This window comes from Henckelia pumila, unplaced genomic scaffold (assembly GCF_033568475.1).
Source record: "Henckelia pumila isolate YLH828 unplaced genomic scaffold, ASM3356847v2 CTG_461:::fragment_3, whole genome shotgun sequence".
Taxonomy (NCBI): domain Eukaryota; kingdom Viridiplantae; phylum Streptophyta; class Magnoliopsida; order Lamiales; family Gesneriaceae; genus Henckelia; species Henckelia pumila.
Window position 1 is genome coordinate 3,006,070 of NW_027331831.1, and position 24,481 is coordinate 3,030,550.

At 34.1% G+C, this 24,481-nt stretch overlaps 4 protein-coding genes across 8 annotated transcripts; all 4 read left to right on the plus strand.

Annotated features, from left to right (window-relative positions):
- The first annotated feature begins 1,396 nt into the window (after positions 1–1,396).
- On the plus strand, positions 1,397–7,586 carry LOC140871393 (dihydrofolate synthetase). Of its 3 annotated transcripts, none has more exons than XM_073273891.1 (10): positions 1,397–1,795; positions 2,105–2,202; positions 2,348–2,477; positions 2,565–2,627; positions 2,885–3,046; positions 3,757–3,948; positions 4,088–4,187; positions 4,476–4,607; positions 4,913–5,044; positions 5,739–7,586. In XM_073273891.1, exons 1-10 carry the CDS (start codon positions 1,517–1,519, stop codon positions 6,071–6,073), a joined length of 1,623 nt encoding a protein of 540 aa, XP_073129992.1. In that variant the 5' UTR covers positions 1,397–1,516; the 3' UTR covers positions 6,074–7,586. The 3 variants fall into 3 exon arrangements, with proteins under 3 accessions (XP_073129992.1, XP_073129991.1, XP_073129993.1); XM_073273890.1 differs by having other exon boundaries at positions 2,327–2,477; positions 5,739–7,585; XM_073273892.1 differs by lacking the exon at positions 2,565–2,627 and having other exon boundaries at positions 2,327–2,477.
- Positions 5,960–9,288, plus strand: LOC140871395 (transcription factor SPEECHLESS-like). Of its 3 annotated transcripts, none has more exons than XM_073273893.1 (4): positions 5,960–6,094; positions 7,614–7,947; positions 8,051–8,536; positions 9,115–9,288. In XM_073273893.1, exons 2-4 carry the CDS (start codon positions 7,726–7,728, stop codon positions 9,178–9,180), a joined length of 774 nt encoding a protein of 257 aa, XP_073129994.1. In that variant the 5' UTR covers positions 5,960–6,094; positions 7,614–7,725; the 3' UTR covers positions 9,181–9,288. The 3 variants fall into 3 exon arrangements, with proteins under 3 accessions (XP_073129994.1, XP_073129996.1, XP_073129995.1); XM_073273895.1 differs by having other exon boundaries at positions 7,614–7,929; XM_073273894.1 differs by having other exon boundaries at positions 5,971–6,094; positions 7,635–7,947.
- A 1,953-nt stretch (positions 9,289–11,241) lies between these two features.
- On the plus strand, positions 11,242–14,586 carry LOC140871265 (RNA polymerase sigma factor sigE, chloroplastic/mitochondrial-like). The gene is made up of 6 exons (XM_073273696.1): positions 11,242–11,368; positions 11,681–12,450; positions 12,603–12,749; positions 12,916–13,152; positions 13,480–13,743; positions 14,166–14,586. The coding sequence occupies exons 2-6, from the start codon at positions 11,743–11,745 to the stop codon at positions 14,364–14,366; spliced, it is 1,557 nt and encodes a 518-aa protein (XP_073129797.1). The 5' UTR covers positions 11,242–11,368; positions 11,681–11,742; the 3' UTR covers positions 14,367–14,586.
- Positions 14,587–16,310: 1,724 nt separating this feature from the next.
- On the plus strand, positions 16,311–24,018 carry LOC140871264 (ATP-dependent zinc metalloprotease FTSH 11, chloroplastic/mitochondrial). Its single transcript, XM_073273695.1, has 17 exons — positions 16,311–17,112; positions 17,856–18,009; positions 18,728–18,820; positions 18,951–19,039; positions 19,279–19,402; positions 19,646–19,765; positions 19,867–19,917; positions 20,069–20,130; positions 20,421–20,478; positions 20,735–20,860; positions 20,944–21,024; positions 21,368–21,497; positions 21,747–21,895; positions 22,501–22,782; positions 23,129–23,218; positions 23,306–23,359; positions 23,454–24,018. The coding sequence occupies exons 1-17, from the start codon at positions 16,532–16,534 to the stop codon at positions 23,616–23,618; spliced, it is 2,409 nt and encodes an 802-aa protein (XP_073129796.1). The 5' UTR covers positions 16,311–16,531; the 3' UTR covers positions 23,619–24,018.
- Positions 24,019–24,481: the final 463 nt, after the last annotated feature.

Genomic DNA, 24,481 nt, shown 5'->3' on the forward strand with positions numbered 1-24,481 from the left:
GCAGGTGATCCAGATAATAAAAAATCTACTACTGGTTATGTGTTTACAATTGCAGGAGGTGCAGTCAGCTGAGTTTCAAAATTGCAAACAGTTGTGGCATTATCTACAACGGAGGCAGAATATATGGCAGCTACTCAAGCTTGCAAAGAAGCAATATGGATTAAAAGGTTATTGGAGGAACTTGGGCACAAACAAGAAAATATTCCTCTGTTTTGTGACAGTCAGAGTGCCTTGCATATTGCAAGGAATCCAGCCTTTCATTCCAGGACTAAACACATTGGAGTTCAATTTCACTTTGTACGAGAGGTAGTAGAGGAAGGAAGTGTGGATATGCAGAAGATCCATACGAAGGATAACATTGCTGATATTCTGACCAAGCCAGTGAGTACAGACAAGTTCGAATGGTGTAGATCCTCAAGTGGCCTCGCAGAAACGTAAACAGCGAGAATGACAAGATTGAAAGAATGTGTGGAGATGTGTTTGATTCTCAATCAAATCTCCAAGTGGGAGAAATGTCGGCAAAAGAAAAAAAATGAAAACAAGTGGATGGCATTTGACAGCTTGTGGCAGAGGAAAATTGTGGCAGACCATGTGTACGTACAACAAAGAGAATTTTCCTTCTCCTTTAAACACCGAAAACTTGCCCTATAAATAGGTGCATCTGCTCCTCATTTCCATCATCACATCTTCAATTCTTTTCTCTCGTTCTAAATAGCATTCAATACTTTTGAGTGTGTTTCTATATATATTTGTGAGATAGATTTTCTCCTGTATTAAGAGAGTGAGTGTCTCTTTGAAAACACAGAGAGAGGTTGTAATTCTCCAAATATTATAGTTGAATCTTTTGATCTTGCCCGTAGTTTTTACCCTAATAATTTTAGGGGTTTTCCACGTAACTCTTGGTGTCTATTTTATTCTTCAATTTTCATAGTTTCTATCTTGTAATGCCGCACCTGGGGCCAACAGAAAATCTACAAATAAAACCGAATTAAAAAATTTTAAATTATATTGAAAAATCAATTTATTTTATTTGACCGATTCTTAGTAAAAAAAAAAAAAGCGAAACCAAATCAAGAGAAAATAATAAAAATATAGAAACTAATAATATTATTTCTACGTCGTCATATCAAATATTTAGTCAATATTAGTGTACTTTTGCACATTTTAATAATTTTGTTATTTTCAATTAATAATGTATATATATATAATTTTTATTAAGAGTAATGAAGTATTTTTTTAAGCCAGTAATGAAGTATTTAAAAATTTTAAAATATAAATAAATAAGTTTGACCACAGTAATATGCATATATGATATATATAAATAAGAATTATACGAGATAAATAATAAGTTTTGGAAATTTTGAAACAACAATTGAAGGCATGATTTGCACAAAATTTGCAATTATAATTTAGAAGGTCACAAAATTTTAGACACTTCTCTTCTTCGGCTGGCGAAGGCTGATCCCCTGTTTCGTTTCTGGTCGATTCCATTCGCTCTTCCCACAGCGAGCTCGACATGTCAATCTTAAAAATGATAAATTGGAGCCTTTTCAAATCGGCTCAGATAATTCTTCCGAAATACCAAGATTTTTTCAGCTCTACCCGTCGAGCATTTTCTGCTGCATCTTCAGATAGCTGTGAACTGAAGGAATTCATGGAATATATGGAAAATTTGAAGAACTACGAAAAATCCGGCGTGCCGAAAAATGCCGGCACGGACTCTGGCGACGGGTTTGATTTGGGTAGGATGAGACACTTGCTGCAGCAATTGGGCAATCCTCAATCCAAGTTCAAGGTTGCATTTTTATCGAGTTTTGATTGACATTGTTCATCTTTTTCTCCATTCTTGTGCTACAAAATCACTAATTTTAATTGGGTTTCGACCATTTTGGGATTTTATTAGTTCCACTCGAGGCAACGTAATTCAGATACAATAGGAAAGTAGGAAGGGGCTTTACTTTATTGACAACTATCTGGGATTGTTTGAAGCTTATAATACTGGTTTCTGTCCGCATATTTGTTTTTATTACCGGCATTGCTGATTTTCTTGATTGGCGAACTTATGGTTCGAATATGTGTTCTGAATGGATTGACGTTGATATAGGCTTTCCATATAGCTGGAACAAAAGGGAAAGGGTCGACTGCGACTTTTTTGTCCAGCATTTTAAGGGCAGAAGGGTATTCTGTTGGTTGCTACACGAGGTATGTTCTGTTTTGTTGATCGACGATGCGTGACACCACAATCATAAGTTTCAGCTGTTGTGACTGATGAACGTTTTGTGTAGTTTATTCATCATTTGACCTTTGGATTTATTTATTTGATCAGTCCACATATACGGACTATCAGGGAGCGCATAACGCTGGGAAAATCAGGAGAGCCAGTGTCAGCAAAAGATTTGAATTCTCATTTCCAGAGAATAAAGAAGGACCTTGATATTGCGGTGGAACTTGAAAAGGGCCATCTTAGTCATTTTGAGGTACCGCCGATCTCTTGTTGATTCTTATTGCCCTCGACTCCAGCAATATTTTAAGCAGGTGCTCCGGTCTTTCATTTCAAATCCTAGGTTCTCACTGCTTTTGCCTTCAGCCTCTTTGCCGAAGCAAAAGTTCAATTTGCAGTCATTGAGGTAGGTTATTGACATTTGGTCCTAACCCATACACGATCCTAAAAACCCTAATTGCTTATTTTTTTACGTTAATCATTTTTATGCCACCGTTGGCAAGTTGTTGATATGTTTTCACTCTATTTTCGGTTCCGATCATCAAGGTTTGTGAAGTTTTATGCTTGACGAGTAATGGCACAATCAGCCCGGTAGCTAAGATTGTTTAAAATTTTTCATTCTAAGTTGGTTGTGTTTTACTCTTTTCTGCATCGAATATACAGGCTGGATTGGGTGGAGCACGAGATGCAACCAATGTAATTACTAGTTCTGATCTTGCAGTAGCAATCATTACAAATATTGGCGAGGAGCATCTAGCAGCACTTGGGGGTTCTTTGGAAAGTATTGCGCTGGCAAAATCTGGAATAATTAAATGTGGACGCCCAGTTAGGTGGTTTTTCATGCCTTTCTGTATCGTGTATGGATCGATACAATTCGCATGCATATTCTGCGTCATGGTGCTTTCGATTCCAAAATAGCTCTTCCAATTTGTTTGAGTATTTTGAGCATGAAATTGTGCGCAATAACTCTGGGGCGTTTTTATGGAATTGGTATGGAATCTATAATGAACCGTGTGGTTATAGGCTGTACTAAGAACACTTGTTTGCTTTATTCTTATGTATTTTGTACATGCCAAATTTCATATGTAGCACATCTGAAGGTCTATACTCTATACTGTACAATGTGTGTAAAACAGAGCATATTTTTCTGGTGTAGATTAGTTTTCAGGGGTCCCATAGACAATTGTATTTAATGAATTTTACCATCACTATTTTTGTCTTTTCTTGCTCCATATTTTTTGGTTTTGGATTAATTTTCTAGTGTCTCATTGGAGACTTCCTGTAAGACGTCTTACAGCAAAACGTGGGTATTTTTCTAGTCCCTACGACTCTTCTGTGCTCATTGATGCTATCGTATTAAATTTAATTCTATATTTCATGCATATTGGCTTCCATATTTCGACAAATGCCATCAATATATGTTCTCGTATTCAACTTCTTTCAGCTATCATGTTCTCGTGATCACATTACTCGAATTCCTAATATTTGTTGCTGAGTAGCAATACTCAAATATGATTAACTGGTTAATGTAATAGCTTGTTTTAGGTGGGACGTTTCTTCCACACATCGAGCGCATGATTATTGATAGGGCAATGTCTTTATGTTCACCTGTGATATCAGCGTCGGATCCTGGAAATAGAAGTATGATAAAAGGCCTTTCGAGAGAATCACAGATGCCCAGACAGTTATGTGATATGGTGCTCCAAATAAAGAGGGACCTTTGTGTGGTAAGCTTTTACATAATAATATTTGGTTTTCATTCCTTTCTGCATTGTCATTCGTGCCAACTTCAATGAATTTGTAACTTAAACATTTTTTAGGAATTTTTTTAGCATATTTCATATGAATTATGCATCTATGTTGCAGTTTGTTGAGTTATTTGATGTGAAATTACGTTTGCTTGGTTCTCACCAACTTCAAAATGCTGCAACTGCTACTTGTGCAGCTCTTTGCATTCGTGATCAAGGTGAGAAATGGCAACCTCTTGTTTTTCTTTCTAATTATTTAGCAAAGCATGTTATTTTTAGACTTGAGCCACTGCATGCATGTATGTTTTTATTTTCAGTCCAAAAACTGATTTCATCGAAGAATTTGAGGCGATCAAATATCGCACAAGCCAAATTGAATTATGGTTTATAACCAGCTCGCATGTAGCTTTCATTTTTCTAAGACTTGCAAAGAATAGTGATATATATTCCCGCAATTTGAGCCTGGTTAGCCCATCAATCACCAATTCGCTTTGTTTGTGTTTCAGGGTGGGCATTATCAGATGCATCTATTCGCACTGGTCTAGAAGGTGCATTTTTGCTTGGAAGAGGACAATTTTTAACATCTAAGGAAGCTGAGGTATTAGGACTGCCAGGAGCTGCTGTGCTACTTGATGGAGGTCTGACTGCAATGTTTTGTGAAAATTCTCATTCACGAGGGAGGGAAATTTTATTAGACTTTGGAGTGAAACTTAGATTTTTGGAGAAATTAAACATAAAATTTGAAAAACTTTTCAGCTGAGCAAAGCAATTCCCCCAACCTCTACCGAATCTGTCCTTGATTTCAAGTATCTTTTTCACATTCACCAGGATTATTAATTACGTTGAAAATTTATTTTTCATGTAGTTGGTTATATGTTCGTGTTTCCTTGGATCTTGTTTTACTTCTAGTTGTTTAATGCTTGTTACACGACTATATTTTCAGCGCATACCAAGGATTCAGCCCAAGCTTTGGCAAATGTTATTAAAACAACATTCCCCGAGGCTAGATTGGTTTTTGTGGTTGCTATGGCAAAGGACAAAGATCATTTAGGTTTTGCTACAGAGCTACTTTCAGGTACAGCATTTGTTTTGCCTCGTATAAGCTTTGTTTCCTTGCTCGTATCTTTAGATAGGAAGAACACTACACATTGGCATATAACATTAGAATATGCTTTGAACTTCTTTAGAAAATTTTGCCCTGCATGTGGAGTAGCTGTCACATCGGTATATAAGTTGCATTCAAGAATGCTTTGCCGACGCCATGGCCCACTTTAGTATATGCATTGGCATATCTGGTGATGGTAATCAGGGTTAATTTCCTTCTCAAATATTCAAATCTCATTCTTGAATTTTCTGAAAATGCAATTTTGTTTGCCGAAATACTTGATTTTGCCCCTCCGCTAAATTGTTTCCAGCTTTTTATGAGGAGAGAAATCTTGCTGCAACTAATTATCTATGGCATCATGTGCATTTCCAGTAACTGGAAAATCTTACGGGTGATGACCGAATGAAGGACATGAACACATGCGCACATCAAACATGTAGAAAATATTCAAAATAAAACTAAGAGAAATGCCCAGAAAAAATGTCACTTTTTTTCACTCCGGTACTAATTAAGGAGGCGTTTATATTTTTCTGTACAGTGTATTAACTGTCATACCCGATGACTCTTTGAAAGAACTGTATTCTCTTTACTTGGCTTGTTATTTTACCTGGTGGTTACGCATGAAATATCCAAATCAAGTAAGATGTGCTGTTTGCTATTGCAGTTGGATGTTTGGAGGCTGTGGTTTTCACTGAAGTCGATATTGCCGGAGACAAATCCCGAACAGCTTCAGCATCTTTGTTGAAAGATTCTTGGATCGAAGCTTCTAGAGAGATGGGTATCGATTTTCTTTATCGCGGAACAACGAAGTATGAAGATCAATGTACTCCATCTACTCAAATAAGGGGGAGTCGACCCATTTTATTTGCGGAAGGCTCATTGGAGGATTCATTGAGCTTTGGACATAGGATCCTCGATGCTAAATCATGTGGGGGGATCATCATATTCACTGGATCTTTGCACATTGTTTCAGCTGTTTTAGGCCATCTTCAGGAATGATGTATACCCGTAAAGGGGAAGGTTAGCATTCGATCTTATTTGGTTTTCTACTGATTCTATAACTATTACAATATCCAACATGCGGAGGCGGACCTAGGAATGTAGCTTAGGGAGGCGATTTAGCAATTTATTCACGGGGCGATATAGTGGTTCCTCCGCACACGCACACGCACTTAGGTAGTTAGGTAGCACTCTTAGCTTTTCCTTCACAAAAATTCAAAATGTCGTGAAGAAAAAGCTTAGAATTTTTTCGAGAAACTCTCTCAAACACTTCCTAAATGCCTTCAAAATCTTCATAACTTGATTCAAATAACTGTATCTATTTGTTCGAAACGCCGGCATAAACCGATGGCGGCTGCACCATGAAAGCCAGCTCACTAATGGCTGAATCCCTCTCCATGTCATACGGGACTTAGATATATAATTTCAGACATTTACTTCCTCCCCACTCAGTCTTCGTGGGTAGAAACCTAATGAATGCATGTTTATGCATATTGAATAGTTTCATCATTCAAATGTTCCAAGTGTTTGGGGTATTTATTGCAGTATTTTATGTTGGTTGAATGAGATATGGTCTAAATTTTCTCGGGCCAGGCCCTGATCTAGTCTTTCCCCGGTTGTTATTTGTAATCAAATTTATGATGAATCGAATACCAAATATATTTAAGTCGGGCCCCTTAACTCAGATAAAGTGATGAACAAATGTTTCAAGTCAAGCCTCCATTGTTGATAATAGATCCTGGAGAACTACTTAAAATTTTAGTGCATACTCATGCTTTACTATCTTGACAATATGTGAGATTTTACATTTAAATTTATTTATTTTGGTCAGCACTTAGGCAGTGTTTGAAAAAGTTTCTAGGAAGCACTTTTGAGCTCTTTCTTCACAAAATTTTTAGGCAGTGTTTGAAAGGGTTTCTAGGAAGCACTTTTGAGCTCTTTCTTCACAAAATTTTGAGAAATTTTGTGAAAAAAAAGCTGAGAAGTGCTCTCCAAAACACTACCTTAGACTAAAATAATCGAAAATTAAAGTTAGTATATTAAAATTAGATTTGAAAAATTAATGAACAAAACCCCAAGTATTTTTCTCACAATTAATTGTTTGATGAGTGATGGGCACTTATAAATTTATGGTTTTACCAGAATCATATTGGATTCTCGTTTGGCATTTATCATGGTTGGCATGCTTTCGCCAACCACTGGGAACTAATTAAAATTTGATATGATCATTAATTATTACATGTATTATTATGGTATGTAAAATTAATTTTAAAAAAAAAAAAACAATTTACGTTCGAAAAATTTATAACAAACAGTTTTTCAAAAACCCCATCAAGAAATTAAAATTTAAACCTACAATAAATAAAAAACCATATCAGTACGAATTTGACCCCCTTCCATGCATGCACTTAGCTAGGTATATATATAAGTACTCTCCCACCCATTCACGACAACTCAAATTCAAATCTAAATTTAGAAAACTACTTGCATCCATCCACGCCATGTTTACAAAAAAGAAAACTTCATCTGAATTTTCCAGGCAATCCCTCTTCTTTGAAAGGTACGTACCGCTTTTCTTGAATCCAGTGCATGAACATTCAACAGCTTGTTCTGCGTATCATTCTGCACTCGGGGCTTTTCAAGAATCTGTAATGGATCAGATAAACGATGTAGCTGCAGCTTCACCGAAGTCGAAGAGACCGAAGATTACGATCGATGGCCGAACAGATCGTCCCGCTTCTGCATCTGGCTCGGTAAAAATGTCTCATATTACGGTGGAGAGAAACCGGAGGAAAGTGATGAACGACCGTCTTTCGGTTCTTGGTTCTTTGATGCCTCGCTTTTACATCAAGAAAGTATGTACATATAATATGGTACTCTTCATGATCATATATTTCTGTTTCTTTATATTGTTCTGTTTCATTTTAAGAAATTCATTACACGAATTAAAATGAAAATGCCGTATTTATATTGTAGAATGACAAAGCATCAATAATCGGTGGCGTCGTCAACTACATACACGAATTACAGCAAACTCTACGATCCCTCGAATGCAAGAAGAGAAGCAATAAGGCTTCGAGCCCGAAACGCCCGCCACCAAGTCTTCCCATGAGCCCGAGTACATCCCGTTCAAGCAGCCCGTACAACCCTATAGTACCTCATCAGCAGCCAGCTAATTTCACGAGCCCGATCGAGCTATTTCCTTCTGATGTTTCTTCAGCTTCTTCCACCAACGTCGACGGTATCGTTAACGAGCTTGTGGCTACGTCCAGATCAGTTGTTGCTGAAGTTGAGGTGAGATTTTCGGGCCCAAATCTGCTGCTCAAGACCACGTCGCGCCGCGTTCCGGGCCAAGCCGCGAGGATCATTTCTGCGCTGGAAGAACTTGAGCTTGAGATTCTGTATGCCAACATCGTAACTCAGCTTGATAATAAGACCATAATATATTCTTTCACTATAAAGGTAAACAATTTAGGTACATTACTTGCAATTTTTATATTTTATTTTTAAATAAGTTTATTTTCACTATTATTTAGTAATTATTAATAATTAATAAATACATGAATTCATTTGTAGCTAATTATTATTTGTTTGTTTCATGATTTATTATATATACTTAGTTTGAAACATATATAGTCATATCATACATTTTCAAATATTTAAGGATATATAGGCCAAATCATTATTTGTTAGTTAAGAAAAAGCCATTATTTTATCATTGCACAATTGTTTCATCTTACAATTAAATTTGATTTTAATTATAATTTAATGATGAATTTTTTTATGGCTGTAGTCATTAAGGTTGGCTTCCAAGTTCCATGTTAGGATAACGAGATAATGACAAGAGAATATTTAGAAGTTTTTTTAATGAATAATTTATTTATTTATTCACCTTAATTATTGAATATCTTGAAAGAATAGTAAGAGTGAATATGAACATTCATTACAAGCACCAATATCGTTTTTTTCTAAACCAAATAAAATAATTTCTAACATGAAATTTAGTACTTGGCTTGATAGAAATCATTTTGTCCCAACAGATTGGAATTGAATGCCAGCTTAGCGCAGAAGAATTGGCTCAGCAAATTCAAAGGACATTCTGCTAATTATTAATCCTCATCGATTAGCAATTGTTTCTGTTTATTAATTTTGTTATGTCCTATGACCATATTTTAATTGCAGATTAATTTGTTGATTGTCTCTTTCAGCTGAAATTTTTCGGCAGTGTATATTCCACTTTTGCTAATAGTATAAATATTTTCAGTTTTCATTTAAATCTCTAATACAATCTATGATTGCTTTAGAAGTTGTGTAAGATGAAACATGAATTTGTTTGTGGACATACTCCGCTTGGTTCAATAGATATGATAATGTATGGATAAAATATATTGGTATTATTGAATGAATTGGATAGGATTGAAATAAATAATGATATGCTTGATTTGGATGATTAATATCAGGATTGAAATAATGATAAATTGAAAAATTATTTTTTTATACTTATCATTATGAATAAAAATTAAATATTATATTAATTATTAAATTTTCATTAATTTTAAATTCAAACCACAAAAAATAACTAAAATATGAATTTTAATAATAATATAAATATGAATTTATTTTGATAATTAAAATATTAATAAATAATATTAATATTAATATTAAATTATAATTCGTAATAATTAAAATATTACTGTTAAATAATTAATATATTAATAATTAATGATAATTAAAATATGGTGAAGAGTAATAAAATTAATTATTAAATTCGTTATTTTATAAATTATATTTATTCATTATTATATTAATGATTACATTTTCACTATTTTCAAACTAAAAAATAACTAAAATATTAATTAAAATATATAAAATCATTAGATTTAATAATAACATAAATATGCCTTTACAAGGAAATAGTAATAATAATCTGAATATTAATTTTAACGTTAAATAAAGGTTTTAACATTATTAATTGTTAATTAATCATAAATTGTCCATTACTAATTATTAAGTAATAACAATTTTCTATTTATCATAAATTGCCCATATTTATTATTATTTAAAAGATATATTTATAGATTAATAAATATTTATAACATCATTGAAAAAATATTTACAGAATCAATTTTATTAAATTAATTTAATTCAAATATATAAAATAAAAAGTTAAAAAAAATTACTTGAATCGAAAGTAAAATAAAACTTATAATAACTTATTTTCATCACGATAATATAATGTTACATTACATTGTCAACAAAATTTTGTTCCTGAATTCTCACGTCTGGTTTACAGAATTTTGGATGAGGTAAATATGAAAATTGGTACCATTATCCTTGTATTGTCAGAATTATCACAGCTAAAGAGGTCGGATGGTTTTTCCACCGTAATCATACTTTTTACCGGACCCCTTAGTTTAGTAGATTTTTCTTATATTTGTACCAAACATGAGATAGAGGTGGACTAATTATATTTATCACCCATTATCCAAGAAGTTTGGGTTGATAGTTTTCACAAATCAAAATATATTATACAATATTTTTTAATTGTATAATAACAAAAAAAATGATATTATGCAACGAGATAAATAATATTTCTAAACATATGTTACACAATATTTCTCACAACATTACTAAAAAAATGATATTTTTAAACCGAAAAATAATATAATATTATTTTGGACATAAATTTTTTGTTTTAATGACTCGAATTTGTCGAAGATCTGTTTCACAAATTTGTTCCTCGAGATAATTTAAAAGATTTTAAGACACGAGATAAATACGGAATAATACAACGAGAGGTTGAATCTTCATATCTTGCACAAGCAATGGCTTATATTTTAATCATCTTTAAGAAATAAATTAATTAATTAAGGAGACTTTCTGACCACATATCTTCTTAAAAATGGGTCCAACAAAATTCAAAGTAATATCTTAAAGACAAATTAAAATCAGACACGTGGCAGAAATAATATCCAAAATTCCCGCTGCATATATCTCCTTCCACTTTCATCTGCCACGTCACGACAACATTCTCACGTGGACATTAGATCTCATCCGTCGGTTACTTGAACCGCCGTTTACAACCGTAGATATTGGTTGCGAAAGGCGTGTGGATGCCAAAATTCGAGCTATTTTATATTTTTTAAAATAATAATTTTAATTGCGGAGAAAATGTTCTGTCCAGCTGAGATTCTCTTCTTCGCCACATTCGTCGCCGGGATACCATATCGCCGGCGGACGGGATCTTTGTGGCTACTCGATTAATTCGTAGCTGGCGAGCCTTCACTTGCTCAGGTATTTCTGCGAGTTGATGCTTGTCAAATTTGCTGGTTAATGGGCATTTGTGATGATGCATTGAAGATTTTGGGTTGAGGAATCTATATTTGAGTAGGTTTGGGGGCGAAAATTCTTGTTTAATAAATTGCGCCGAAAATCATAGGTTTTTTTAATTCGCTTCCTCAAATCATAGGTAGTGTCTGTAAGTTGAAATGGTGGTTGTGTATGAAGCATCTTAACTTTGTCTGTGCTTCAGTCTCTTGACAGTGTCATCAAATGGAATTTTTATTTGGTATGTAATCACTCGTGGATTGTAAATTTTTGCCACAGGATCTGAGTATCGATAATTTATTCTTATTCGCGATTTTACTACTGGATCACACAACATTGGCATGGGAGTTGTGACTGTTTCTAGCTCTGCTGCAAGGAGTCCATTGGGATTGAGCTCAAGATTTTCTACTCATATATCTGTATCGAAAACACCTGTTATATTAGCATTCAAAACTGATAGGAGTAAAAATACTGCTCTAGTTGCACCACTGGAAACTGCACCTTTAACTGTGGAAACAAAGAAAGCAGATGAAAAGAGGTTTATAACCCTGAAAAAGGGGTCAGGATATGTACCAGATGTCGCAGTAGATCAAGCCTCGTCAAGTGCAACAGAGTTAGATTATAATGAAGCTGCTGCCAAATTAGAGCACATATACAAGCATAGTCCCGCAACAGATATTTCTGACAAGGAAGTCAGAGATCAAATAACCAAGAGAAGGCGATCACGAGGGAAGAGGACTGAAGATGCTGCAGAAGTGTTAGAGAATGAAACCGCTGACACGGTCGTCAGGAGTAAGACGACGAGGACAAAAAGATTGAGCCTTGAAAATAGGATTGCTCTTAGAACGAAAAGAGAACATGAACACATTGTGTCGTCCCAGAAAAGGAAACAACGGAAGAATGATGAAAGGGAAAAGATTGATAGGCTTGTGAGGGATTATTCCTCTTCCACCGATTTGATTAGCTTAAACTGGAAGAAAATGAAGATCCCACCGGTTCTTCCTTCTAATGAGCATGCCTGGTTATTTAAGCTAATGGAACCTATGAAGGTGAGTGCATTGGTGTTAAGAAAAATGTGGTGCAAATGCTCTGAAACTTGGTGAAAACAGAATGAAATTTTGAACAAAGATGCCATTTCTTTTCTGTTGTGTTTGATTCTCTTATTATTTCTGGCCTGATAAATTTTATTAATGTCATTTAGGCAATTCACCAAGTCAAGGAGGATTTACAAAATGATCTGGGAAGAGAGCTTAATGACAATGAATTAGCAGAGACATCCAATATCACTAATGCCCGGCTGAAGAAAGAAATTGAAGTTGGTCGAGCTGCCAGAAGTAAATTGATCAAGGTAATTAGCTTTTCTTCGGTTGGGTGGAGGAGGGGGTGGGTCAAGCCAAGTTTTGAAAATCTAACTGCTCCTATTGACGCATCATGCGGAGCATGAACTTTTTCTCCGGCTTGCTTTATGGGATAGAAAATCTAACTGAAGCTTTTACTTTTTTCATTGGCTACAGCACAACCTCCGACTTGTTTTATTTGTGATGAACAAGTATTTTCAAAATTTTGTGAATGGCCCAAGATTCCAAGACCTCTGTCAAGCTGGAGTAAAGGGACTTATGATAGCCATTGATCGGTTTGAGCCGAATAGAAAGTTCCAGCTCTCAACATATGGCCTCTTTTGGATCAGGCATGCAATTATTCGTTCTATGACGCTTTCAAGTTTCACCAAGGTCTCCTTTGGCCTTGAGTCGGTATGCTCTTTTTTCTTGTTGGTGCCACATGATTTAATGCTGTAGACATGAATTTCATTATTGTCTTTGTAGGAACAGAAATTATACTATTTGAAACTAGATATAATTATGAGTTGCTTTGCTTCCTCATAAATGGCCTTTTTTGTTACGTTGAATAGGATTTATACAATTACTTATTTATGAAGCTTCGACAAGATCGTCAATTTTTCTGGGACTGAGCTTGCCGAACATAATACATATGGATCAAACTGATACTTTGGCTTATTTGTCAAAATGTTTCTTCAAATTTACAAACTACTGGAAAAACTGAAATACTTTCTGATGTAGGTCAGAGCAGAAATCCAGAGGACAAAGCTAGAGTTGTCATTTGAGCTTCAAAGACTGCCAACAGAGAAAGAAATTCTAGACACAGTTGGAATTTCCCCAGAACGATACCAAGAAGTGATGAGGGCTTCGAAACCCATCTATTCTCTCCAAGCTCGAAATGCAGTTACCCAAGAAGAGCTCATTAACGGGATAACTGATGTTGACGGTGTTGAAGGAGATAAGAGAAGGCAACCAGAACTTCTCAGGCTTGCTCTAGATGATGTGGTAAGTTCGAGTAAATTTTCATTGCCTTGTGGAGTTCATTTCATTTGCCTATTTGAAAGGGCTCAACAAATTTAGCGTTGTCATTATAATTCGTAACGAAACACGTATGGAGACAATTTTATCCTCCAAGAACATGCATTTTTCTTACTATAATGCAAACAGCGTCCAAATCTCATCCATGTCATGTTGTTCTTTAGTGAGCATTCATTGATCTGGTTGAGCATGCATTCAAAGGATGTTATTGTGTTCACATTCTAAGCTTGTAAATTCAGTGTCCCTCAATATACTAAATCGCCGCCTCAATTTTCCTTGGACCACCATGGCATAGACTGCTCTATTTCTGGCATTTTACTCTGTTTGGCTGATTTTCATGTATAAAAAGCACCACACCAAAATACATTTTTCATATGCTCTTTTGACAGCTCGATTCTTTGAAGCCCAAAGAGAGTTTGGTTATCAGACAAAGATACGGACTTGATGGCAAAGGAGACAGAACACTCGGAGAAATTGCAGGAAATTTAAACATTTCAAGAGAAATGGTAAGGAAACATGAGGTGAAGGCACTTATGAAGCTTAAGCATCCGGCTCGAGTTGACTATCTTCGACACTACATTTTTAAATGAACAAGTTCCTGCTCAAGTGTGTGTTTTCTTAATGAGCCATCTCCAGCTCCGGCTCCTGGCCCCTAGCTCAAGCTCGAGTGAACTTGTTTGCTGTATATTCTGTTATACAAACCAGGTGTCCTGAAGTTTGTCAAATGCAATTCGTGTAAAAAATCTGTAAACTTGTACAATCCATTTTTCCACGCCACAATCTGCTGGTAAATATATACATAATCTAATTTTTCCCATTTTTTATTTGTTTTTTTACCTCATCTCTGTATGTTATTGGGTAAGTTAGATCCTATTTATACCAGCACTACCTTGACTTAGTGCTTCAATAATTGATTTATGATGGAATGGATAATGGTGGACTGACTTTTTATCATTGCATCGCAATTATACATTTAATTATTATCACCCGAACACGTTAGTTGAATTCAAGAGGTCGTTTTTTTTTTTTTTTTTTTTTTTGAAAACAAGAGGTCGGGTTTAAAATCATGGAAATTAATTTCATTATCCAAATTTGTAATATTTGGTTATGTTCTGATTTTAAGGTGGCATGAAAATGGCGATAACAGATTCCAAAAGTAAAAAATGATATATATTTTTTGGGGAGTGTTATTTACACTCCAAAAAATATTAATAACACTTCACCTCATATAATTAGACAAATTCACCCTTGCATATACTTTACTTAAATCATGAAATCTTTATTATCTAAAAAAAATCTAAATATAAAACCTTGCTTTACCACTAAAAATTTTATTTAAAAACAACAAATAAAAATTTAATATTTTAAGAAATTTCCATATTTTCTTAATAATATACAATACAATATTTTTTTATTATATAGAAATAAAATATAAAATAACAAAAAAATTATACCGATATACATAAAATTTTAGTTACTTTTTTGTTCAAAATATATAAAAGTATGAGATGTATAAATTTTGATCTTACAAAATTTTGCTAATCTAACATGACAATAAAAAGATATATCTACATTATACTAATTAAAATCTTAGAATAACGTTTTTCTAAAAATAAATGTATAATAAAATTTATAAGTTTTAATTAAATTAAATTTTTTAACAAAGATAAATTTTTAAAATTTAACTTGATCATAATTATTTAAAATTTTAAATATGTCAAATATATCAATGTTTTAAAATAATATTTATATTGTACACATTTTAAATATATTCAATTTTCCTATTTTGATTATTGGAATTAAAATTTGTGCAATAAACAATTAATTCTAAAAAATTGTTTGAACGTGAATACATTTTATTTAGCTAAATTAACAATCGATATTTTATATATTTCAACATGAATATAATTAAAAATTATAAAATTTATGATACATTTATTTTTTTTTAGAAAAACGTTATTCTAAGATTTAAAATAGAAAATGTAAATATATCTTTTTTATTGTCATGTTTGATTAGAGATCAAAATTTTGTACTTCTCATACTTTTATATATCTTGAATAAAAAATTAAGCAAAATTTTATGTACATTGGTATAATTTTTTTGTTATTTTATATTTATTTGCATATTATAAAATATATGGCAATTTCTTAAAATATTAAACTTTCATTTGTGTTTTTAAATAAAATTTTTAGTTGCTAATGTAGAAAGATTTTTTATTAGATATTTAAGATTTCATAATTGAAGGAAAGTATATGTAAGGCTAAATTTGTATAACAATTGATCAATTATATAAAATGGAGTGTTATTAACATTTTTTGGAGTGAAAAAAACACTCCCATATTTTTATTCTTAAAAACAATATTTTTGTTAATTAAATTATTAAAAAATTTATCTCATTAAATTGATTTATAAAATGATTTTACATGATTTTATGCTTAGAAGACGAAGATCATGACTTTTACTATTGACTTGGTCAAAATTGAAAAAGCAAGTTATTCCCCCCAAATTAAAAAATTCGTCACATTGGTTTCATTCATAGGTCCAATTTCAATCGATTAGATAAGGTTTGTCTCGTCCTCTCTGCAATCTTGTGGTTCAAACTGAGATGAAAGTCTGCACTGTGTGAGCTGTGTCTGTGCTCTATTATCTGTGATTTTGTGGATTGGGTTTCATTTTACAGACGCTAATCTCGGAGACCCTATTGTGATTAGACCCTAAAACTCTATATTGATTTTTGAAATTTGAAGTTTTACAATGAGTATAGCGCTTCAGGCATCCATCATTTACAGGCCATCGCTTCCTCTGTCGAACCATTTTTCTGTTCCTCAAAAATCCCACTTTTCCAAGTTTTCTCCGCCCTTTTCTTGTTCTTTAAGACTGAATTGTTGGTGTAAAGATTCGATTTTTATCAACTCTAGATTCTTAAGGCATCGTTTAGTTGTTTCATCTGCATTGAATCCTGCTACGGGTGATGTAAATTCAATTCAGGAATCAGGTAGCAGTAATTCAAACTCGGTTGTGGAGAATCCCGAAATAAGTGAATACAATAACGGACCTGTTTTGAGCGAAGGTGGGAAGGTGGATGATGAGTCGGGAAAGGAGGGCTTAGAAGTCAATGGAGATGTGAAGAAGAAATTTCCAATAATGGTTTTTTTGTTGGGAGTTTTTGTGAGGTTGAAAAATGGGTTCGAAGGGGTCTTGAGTTCAGATTGGTTCAGTTGGTGGCCGTTTCGGCGTCAGGAGAAGCGGTTGGAGCGGCTGATTGCCGATGCTGATGCAAGTCCTAAGGATGCTGGAAAGCAGAGCTTGCTTCTCGCGGAACTCAATAAGCACAGGTCAATTTTCTCATTTTTACATTACTAAAAAATTAAAAATTTCGGCCTGGCCCTGACTAAATCCTGGAATGCCTTTCGCTAAAGGTTTCTGGTATTTACTATTACTTCTAAGATTTTTATTTTCTCGTCATTGAGCGGATATAAGCTAATTATTAGAAAGGTTATTTGGATAAAATAGCTTTCGAAGGTGAAGGAATATTTATAGACTTTATAACATGTTATAATTCTTTCAACATGGTGCTCTCAATTTTGTCTTTGGATGAAATAATGAGAGTTTCTTAAGGTTTTATTTAATTTTCCATTTTGTTGAATCAAGTGCTTTCTAGTTCACTTAAAGTGTATGGTTGTTTGGTAAATGCTAGGAATTAATTTGAACTTTTGGGAAAAACTATAACCGCAAAATATTGTACCTTTGTTCTGCTGAAATTATTGTATGCAATTTATGTTTAATTAGAAGAATATATTCATTACAGTGGAATAATCTGTGATATCATGATTATCAATTCAATTGGGATGAAATATTACAAGAGAATTAAGGGTGATGGGGTCAAATACTGAGAATCGTTGTTAGTTTGGTTTTCCAGTTGAAAATTTATGGTGAATCAGACAGGGTCACTATGCTGGAAGTGTCCTGTGATGTATGAGATTTATTTAGCATGCAAAATGTTCCTAATTACTTGTGGTAGAATTGATTTTGATGTATTTCTATATTGTTTTTCCTTCTTTTCTTTTTTTTTCTTCAGTCCTGAGTCTGTCATCCAGCGTTTTGAACAGCGAGCTCATGTCGTAGATAGTAGAGGAGTAGCTGAATATATTCGGGCACTGGTGGCCACCAATGGAATTGCTGAGTATTTACCTGATGAGCAATCGGGAAAGGCTTCTAGTCTCCCTTCTTTGGTACTTGGCCTTGTTCAATTTTTTAGTTTAGTTTTGGAAATTTATCTGTGCTTACCAACACCTGTTCTGATTGAATTCATTTTAGAAAGGATCTGAGATTGCAATGACATCGATTTCTTTTCGTACTAATTGTCAATTCTTCTGGTTGCCTAGACACATGCCTACAAATAATATGTTAGTTCATAGTGACCTAAAGTTAATAACCTACTACTTTACACATATGGTCTCTAGATATGGTGTCGAACCAAGTCATACATTTAGCAGTCAATTAAATGTTGCTTTTTGAAGGATCGTGATTTGTGGCCAGAATTGTGAAAGAGAGAAATTTGGGGGGAGGTCTTTTTTCCAAGTGACTGGAACTATGGAAGAACTGATAAAATACACAAGCTTATAGAACTATCAAGCCTTGTAAAGAATCCAATTTCATGAGCTCTCCTATGCATGAATAATGATCTCAACCTATCCTTATTGTTTCTAATTTGCATATACTGATATACTATTACTACGCTGGAGTTGATTTGAATTTTTTTCACCGGTCTCTCCGCTGACCTTGATATACTGTTTTAATTATTAGTATACCAGTGATTATTTTGGTAAATATATGGACATTTTCTGTTTGGCTTCTAGAAATATGTGACCAATTTGTTTGTTCACCACCAATTTTTATCGAGAAATTTTCAATTTTACTTCTCTTGCTAATTTTAATTATCATATACAGCTTCAAGAGTTAAAACAACGTGCATCTGGGAACATGGATGAGCTTTTTGTGAACCCTGGTATATCTGAGAAGCAGCCATTACATGTTGTGATGGTAAGAGACAACAAAAATTGCAAAAAGGAAGGGGTTGGGACAAGGTTTTTTAACTTATTTTGGGGCCTGCGTTTCATACTTTAATTGTTACTCGTGTTTTAAATTGTTAACATACTTTTATGTGATGTAGGTGGACCCCAAAATTGCAAACAGATCTTCACGTTTTGCACAAGAAGTCATTTCAACTATACTTTTCACTGTTGCTGTTGGTTTGATGTGGTAATAACTTTTTCTTCATTGGCCCAGTTGTAGTTTTTGAATACTCTATAATACACTTCACCAGCCCAATGTTTTACATTTGACAACTTCGGTGAAAAACAGCATCTTTATATGTTTGAGGAGAGAACGCAGTTTGGACATGTTTTTCTAATTTTTTTTAATGCAATTGACAAATGTACATCTTTCTTTTATTTTTTTCAATTTGTCTATTGAATCTGGAATTATTTGTAACTTCTCAGGTTAATGGGTGCCACTGCACTCCAGAAGTACATTGGTAGCTTAGGAGGGATAGGAGCTTCAGGGGTTGGTTCAAGTTCTTCTTACTCCCCAAAAGATTTGAACAAAGAAATAATGCCAGAGAAGGTGATTCTTTTTTGTTAGTTGCCTAACACACGTTTTTTTATTTTTATGTTTTCTTAGTAATTTAACTTCGTGATTTGTGTTTCTCTTAATGTATAGGGAGTTTGAAGGTGCTAGAGATGAAAAATAATAGTTGGACAGTAGATAATTTTACTAGAATAATTGCTCTGTTGCAGTTGTTTGCTTGTATTTGTTGTGTTGAGTTACAGTGATGTGGCATAATAATTGAATTTTATTTTGTTGCAGAATGTAAAGACATTTAAAGATGTCAAAGGCTGCGATGATGCTAAACAAGAACTTGAGGAGGTTGTTGAGTATCTAAAAAATCCTTCAAAGTTTACTAGGTTAGGAGGAAAGTTGCCCAAGGTTTGTATTGGTTTGGTATATTTGTCTTGTTATTGCCATTTTGTCATCCTCTTTTGTATCACTTCCCTACTGTGGTGTCACTTAAGATTTGCAAATTTCAGGGAATTCTTCTGACTGGGTCACCGGGAACAGGGAAAACTCTGCTTGCCAAGGTACTTTTTTTTTTGCTGTACTGAGGAAAGAATTTCCATATTTATATACTTTCTATTTCTAGCCCCTGCTGAACTTAGGTGCATGAGTGATTTGGTTAGCTGTCTTCAATTGACTTTGAGTCTGACTTCTTTTGCTTTTTTAATGTACAAGGCAATTGCTGGAGAGGCTGGGGTACCATTCTTTTACAGAGCTGGTTCTGAATTTGAGGAAATGTAAGCTGTAGTTAGAGAAATTGTTTATATCTGTTTGCTGCGTTAAAAATTGCTTTGATTAGTGTAATTTGATTTTGGTTTTTAAATATCGTTTGTTTCTGAATTTGTGCTTCAATATGTGTGGGCTGATCTTTTGTCTGGGAAAAAAAGGACATTAATTAAAAAACATCCTTTGAGACGAGCAACATACAACTTTTTGGGTACCGAAGAACTTTACAGTTTTTTATTTTAAATCTGGGCTGATTCCTTCTGACTTGGGAAGAATATTTACCTCTCTTTTACCTTATTAGGTTTGTGGGAGTTGGAGCTCGAAGAGTGAGATCTTTGTTTCAAGCGGCTAAGAAGAAGGTTGATTTCTTATCCCTTCTGCACTCAATAGTAATGTATACCATGTACAATTGATAATAACTTAAATATAAAGTGCTGTAACAGACCTTTGAAAGCTGTATTGCTCTGTATTAATGTTTTATTAATCTCTTTGCCATTCTAACTCGCGTGAGATATTAATTTGGATGCCATCAATAAATTAAGTTTGCGATGAGATCTATTTTTGGGTTATACGTGGTATCATCTCCAGTCATTATGATTTGTTTTACATTTTCAGGCTCCATGCATCATATTTATTGATGAAATTGATGCTGTTGGGTCAACTCGGAAGCAGTGGGAAGGTCATACAAAGAAAACACTACATCAACTGCTTGTTGAAATGGACGGTTTTGAACAGAATGAGGTGAATGCAGTTAAAGTCATGTTGTTCTGCTAAATATCCTCTTTCGCATCTTAATGATATCAGAATGATATCCTTTTTTGCAGGGGATCATTGTCATGGCTGCAACCAATTTGCCAGATGTACTTGATCCAGCTTTGACAAGACCTGGTAGATTTGACAGGCATGTAAGTTTTACTATCTTCTCACAAGACCTTTTTGCCATTAAGTTTTGAAGCCCTTGCTTTCTCTCTCGCGAGTAATTTGATTTATATCTAGCATTCTGTGATGTTTAAAAGTTTTTTTTTTGAATAAATGTTTAAAAGTTCTTTTTTTTTTTTAATAAATTTTTAAAAGTTCTTAATCAGGAATGTATGTGTTTATTAGCTTGGATTTGTTCATCAATGTACTTTGCCATCAAATTTGTGTTGATGATATGTCTGTTTTGTTTGAGTAATCTCTTGAGTAAATGAACTTGATTTCAGTTTCCCTTTTCCAAGAAAAACTAACACCTGGAAAATCTGTTTTTAGATTGTTGTCTCAAATCCTGATGTTCGGGGTCGTCAAGAAATATTGGAGCTTTATTTGCTAGACAAACCATTGGCAAAGGATGTTGATGTCAAAGCGATTGCTCGTGGTACTCCAGGATTCAACGGGGCAGGCATGTTTTGTTTTGTTTGTCTTTTACCATAGTGTAACTTGTGGTATTTTGCCACTGATTTTGGTCTGAATTTGAAGCTGAGTGCCAGGACAATTCTTTAATGCAATAAGCCCTATGGATTTTTTTTTATATACTAATCTTGGCTATGGACAGTACTCAAGTGGTTTCTGTCTCTCTGGTCCCCTAACTGGAATAAATGAATATTTCCCCACCCATTTTTCTTGTCCACTGATTTTCCTTCTGATCCAGATCTTGCAAATTTGGTTAATATTGCTGCAATCAAGGCTGCTGTTGAAGGTGCTGAGAAGCTGACTGCGGCACAGTTAGAATTTGCCAAAGATAGGATAATGATGGGAACAGAAAGGAAGACGATGTTTCTGTCTGAAGAGTCAAAGAAGGTATGTGCTATTTTATTTTTTATTTGTTTTATGGATTTTGTCCATCTTTGGATAAAGTTCTACATCAATGATATGATATAGCCTGGATCGTGCTCATCAATCATCTAGGCAGTACTGTTTTGCACTTTGGGACCTTATTTATCCGGCCTTCTAGCAAATTAAAAATCACTGACTTGAATGGGAATATTCTCTATTGGACTTGTAAGTCTCGAGAGATCTGGTGGTAATGTCATGAGATGGCAATTATTGTAGAAAATAAAATTTCATTAACTGAGTGAATAGTGACACAAAGACAGGATCAGCCCCGTAATACAAAGACATTTTCCTCCCCCAAGGTCGATCCCGTTGTCTCAATCAAATGATCAACGTACAATCAAAGGTACAAACTTAAGATTAAAGAATGAGAAAATTTATAAATATTTTTGTGTGCAGTTTATTTTAACTTTGCGGTTACTGACCTTCCTTAAAAATGTCTGTCGTAACCTGAAAAAAAGTATGCTTTGAAAAACTCTTTACGTGATGAGGGTATTTTTATTGGATTTTGAACTCAGAAAGATTGAGCATCATCTACTTATTCGAAATTGAATGATGTATTTCTTTCCCAGCTCACCGCATATCATGAGAGTGGTCATGCTATTGTTGCCTTGAACACCGAAGGTGCACATCCCATTCACAAGGCTACAATCACGCCACGTGGATCTGCTCTGGGCATGGTTACCCAGCTTCCCTCTAGTGACGAGACTTCAGTCAGCAAGAAGCAATTGCTAGCACGTCTGGATGTTTGTATGGGGGGAAGAGTGGCTGAAGAACTTATTTTTGGCCAGGACCATATTACCACTGGAGCAAGCAGTGATCTCAATACAGCCACAGAGCTTGCTCAATATATGGTAGTCTCCATAAAACTTCAAATGCTTTTTAGAATATCTCGATTTTCTTGCATTGGAAAAATGCAGTCCTTTGCCTTTCGTCCCAACTACCAATCCTCTGTAGTTTGGATTACTCAGCATTCATCTGATTGTTCTCATAGATGTTTCCTTCTTAGTATTAGATTTCTATGTGTAGCATGTCATCTGGAATCGTAATTTCTGTTTGTTCTCATATATGTTTCCTTCTTAGTATTAGACTTCTATGTGTAGCATGTCATCTGGAATTGTAATTTGCCACGCCAAATTTCAAACTTTGACAGATGATGTTGGCAAGAGTGAAAATATGTTAACTAGTTTTTCATTGTAGGTTTCAACATGTGGGATGAGTGATGAAATTGGACCCATTCACATTAAAGAACGACCGGGTTCAGAAATGCAATCCCGTATTGACGCTGAGGTATGCTTCAATTGATCCACTGCAAATATGAGAGAATCTTTTAGACATATTACCCCCCAATATGAATTTGTTGCTCCGTCGCTCCAGGTGGTTAAGCTGTTAAGGGAAGCTTATAATCGTGTCAAAGCCCTGCTGAAGAAGGTATCTTTAAACAGTTCCTCCTTATCATATATGTCGGTTCCATCCGATTACTGCCATTGTATTGCCTTTACACGTTATCTTTTGGAATATGCAGCATGAGAAGGCACTGCATACACTAGCGAATGCTCTTCTGGAATATGAGACGCTTACCTCAGAAGATATTAGACGTGTTCTTCTTCCTTATAGCCAGGGGCGTTTATCCGAAGTCCTGGAACAACAACAACAACAACAGGAGGAAGGAGAGCTCGTCTTGGCTTAAGCAAAGTAAGCATCTGGTCAAGATCATTCTTCTCAAATGCAGTTTTGTACAGGTGCAAAGCCAGCCAGCCGTCGGTCCGGCCTTCGATTTAACAAAATAATTTAATCCTGCCTATATGTTCTTGTAACATAAATTTTTTGTTAATTTTTCTATACGAAAAGTAGGTGTCAAATGAAAGTGTTCATACACGAACCCAATTCGGGTCAAAGTTTTGGATGTAGAACCAGAACCACCCATTAGTTCGAAGGCCATTTTCTTTCTCTAGTGGTTCATTTCTTCCCATTGTGTTTGTCAAGTGTCTGAGTTGTCTTGGTATCTGTTAGTGGGACAATAATTGTATTCAACTCCAAATAAAACATTATCTGTTTTTTTTTTTTTTTGAAGATATAAAGCCAATTTATAATCATATAGAGATATGATATTCCAAATTTGAATTCGATTCTCTCTCTCGTTTCTTGTTATATTCCGTAAATTTATTTCATATATAGTGTATTTATACATTATATTAAAAAAACCTTTCGAAAAACAAAAATATGTCCATTTATAATTCTCTTCTCTGTGTCAAAATTGAAATTGATTATGCTATAGATTTTGTTAAAATTTTTAATTTAAGAGAATTTAATAAGAAATAGTGGATATTAGTCTCCATTATAACCAAATTATATCCAAACGGCGTACTTGTATAATTTGTTTATTTTAACGACAGCCAAAAAAATTTAAAAATATAAGTTGAAATAAAAAAAAATTCAAAATTGATATTTTCGTAAGCAAATATCTACTAAAAGAATAATAAATTTAATAATAAAATGTCTCATGTTTATAATTAAATGAATGACTAACAAAAAATCTACTAACGCCTATAT

What these genes read in the sequence shown, in the direction of transcription:
- LOC140871393 (XM_073273890.1), top strand. Translation starts at nt 1,517, where the DNA reads ATGTCAATCTTAAAAATGATAAATTGGAGCCTTTTCAAATCGGCTCAG. An exon ending in GCCATCTTAGTCATTTTGAG is followed by an intron (nt 2,478 to 2,564) that starts GTACCGCCGATC and finishes TTCAAATCCTAG; the next exon opens with GTTCTCACTGCTTTTGCCTT. An exon ending in TGCTGTGCTACTTGATGGAG is followed by an intron (nt 4,608 to 4,912) that starts GTCTGACTGCAA and finishes CTATATTTTCAG; the next exon opens with CGCATACCAAGGATTCAGCC.
- LOC140871395 (XM_073273893.1), top strand. Translation starts at nt 7,726, where the DNA reads ATGGATCAGATAAACGATGTAGCTGCAGCTTCACCGAAGTCGAAGAGA. An exon ending in AAGTATGTACATATAATATG is followed by an intron (nt 7,948 to 8,050) that starts GTACTCTTCATG and finishes TTTATATTGTAG; the next exon opens with AATGACAAAGCATCAATAAT. An exon ending in TATATTCTTTCACTATAAAG is followed by an intron (nt 8,537 to 9,114) that starts GTAAACAATTTA and finishes TTGTCCCAACAG; the next exon opens with ATTGGAATTGAATGCCAGCT.
- LOC140871265 (XM_073273696.1), top strand. Translation starts at nt 11,743, where the DNA reads ATGGGAGTTGTGACTGTTTCTAGCTCTGCTGCAAGGAGTCCATTGGGA. An exon ending in CCAGAAGTAAATTGATCAAG is followed by an intron (nt 12,750 to 12,915) that starts GTAATTAGCTTT and finishes CATTGGCTACAG; the next exon opens with CACAACCTCCGACTTGTTTT. An exon ending in GGCTTGCTCTAGATGATGTG is followed by an intron (nt 13,744 to 14,165) that starts GTAAGTTCGAGT and finishes CTCTTTTGACAG; the next exon opens with CTCGATTCTTTGAAGCCCAA.
- LOC140871264 (XM_073273695.1), top strand. Translation starts at nt 16,532, where the DNA reads ATGAGTATAGCGCTTCAGGCATCCATCATTTACAGGCCATCGCTTCCT. An exon ending in GGTTCTGAATTTGAGGAAAT is followed by an intron (nt 20,131 to 20,420) that starts GTAAGCTGTAGT and finishes TTACCTTATTAG; the next exon opens with GTTTGTGGGAGTTGGAGCTC. An exon ending in TCAAAGCCCTGCTGAAGAAG is followed by an intron (nt 23,360 to 23,453) that starts GTATCTTTAAAC and finishes TGGAATATGCAG; the next exon opens with CATGAGAAGGCACTGCATAC.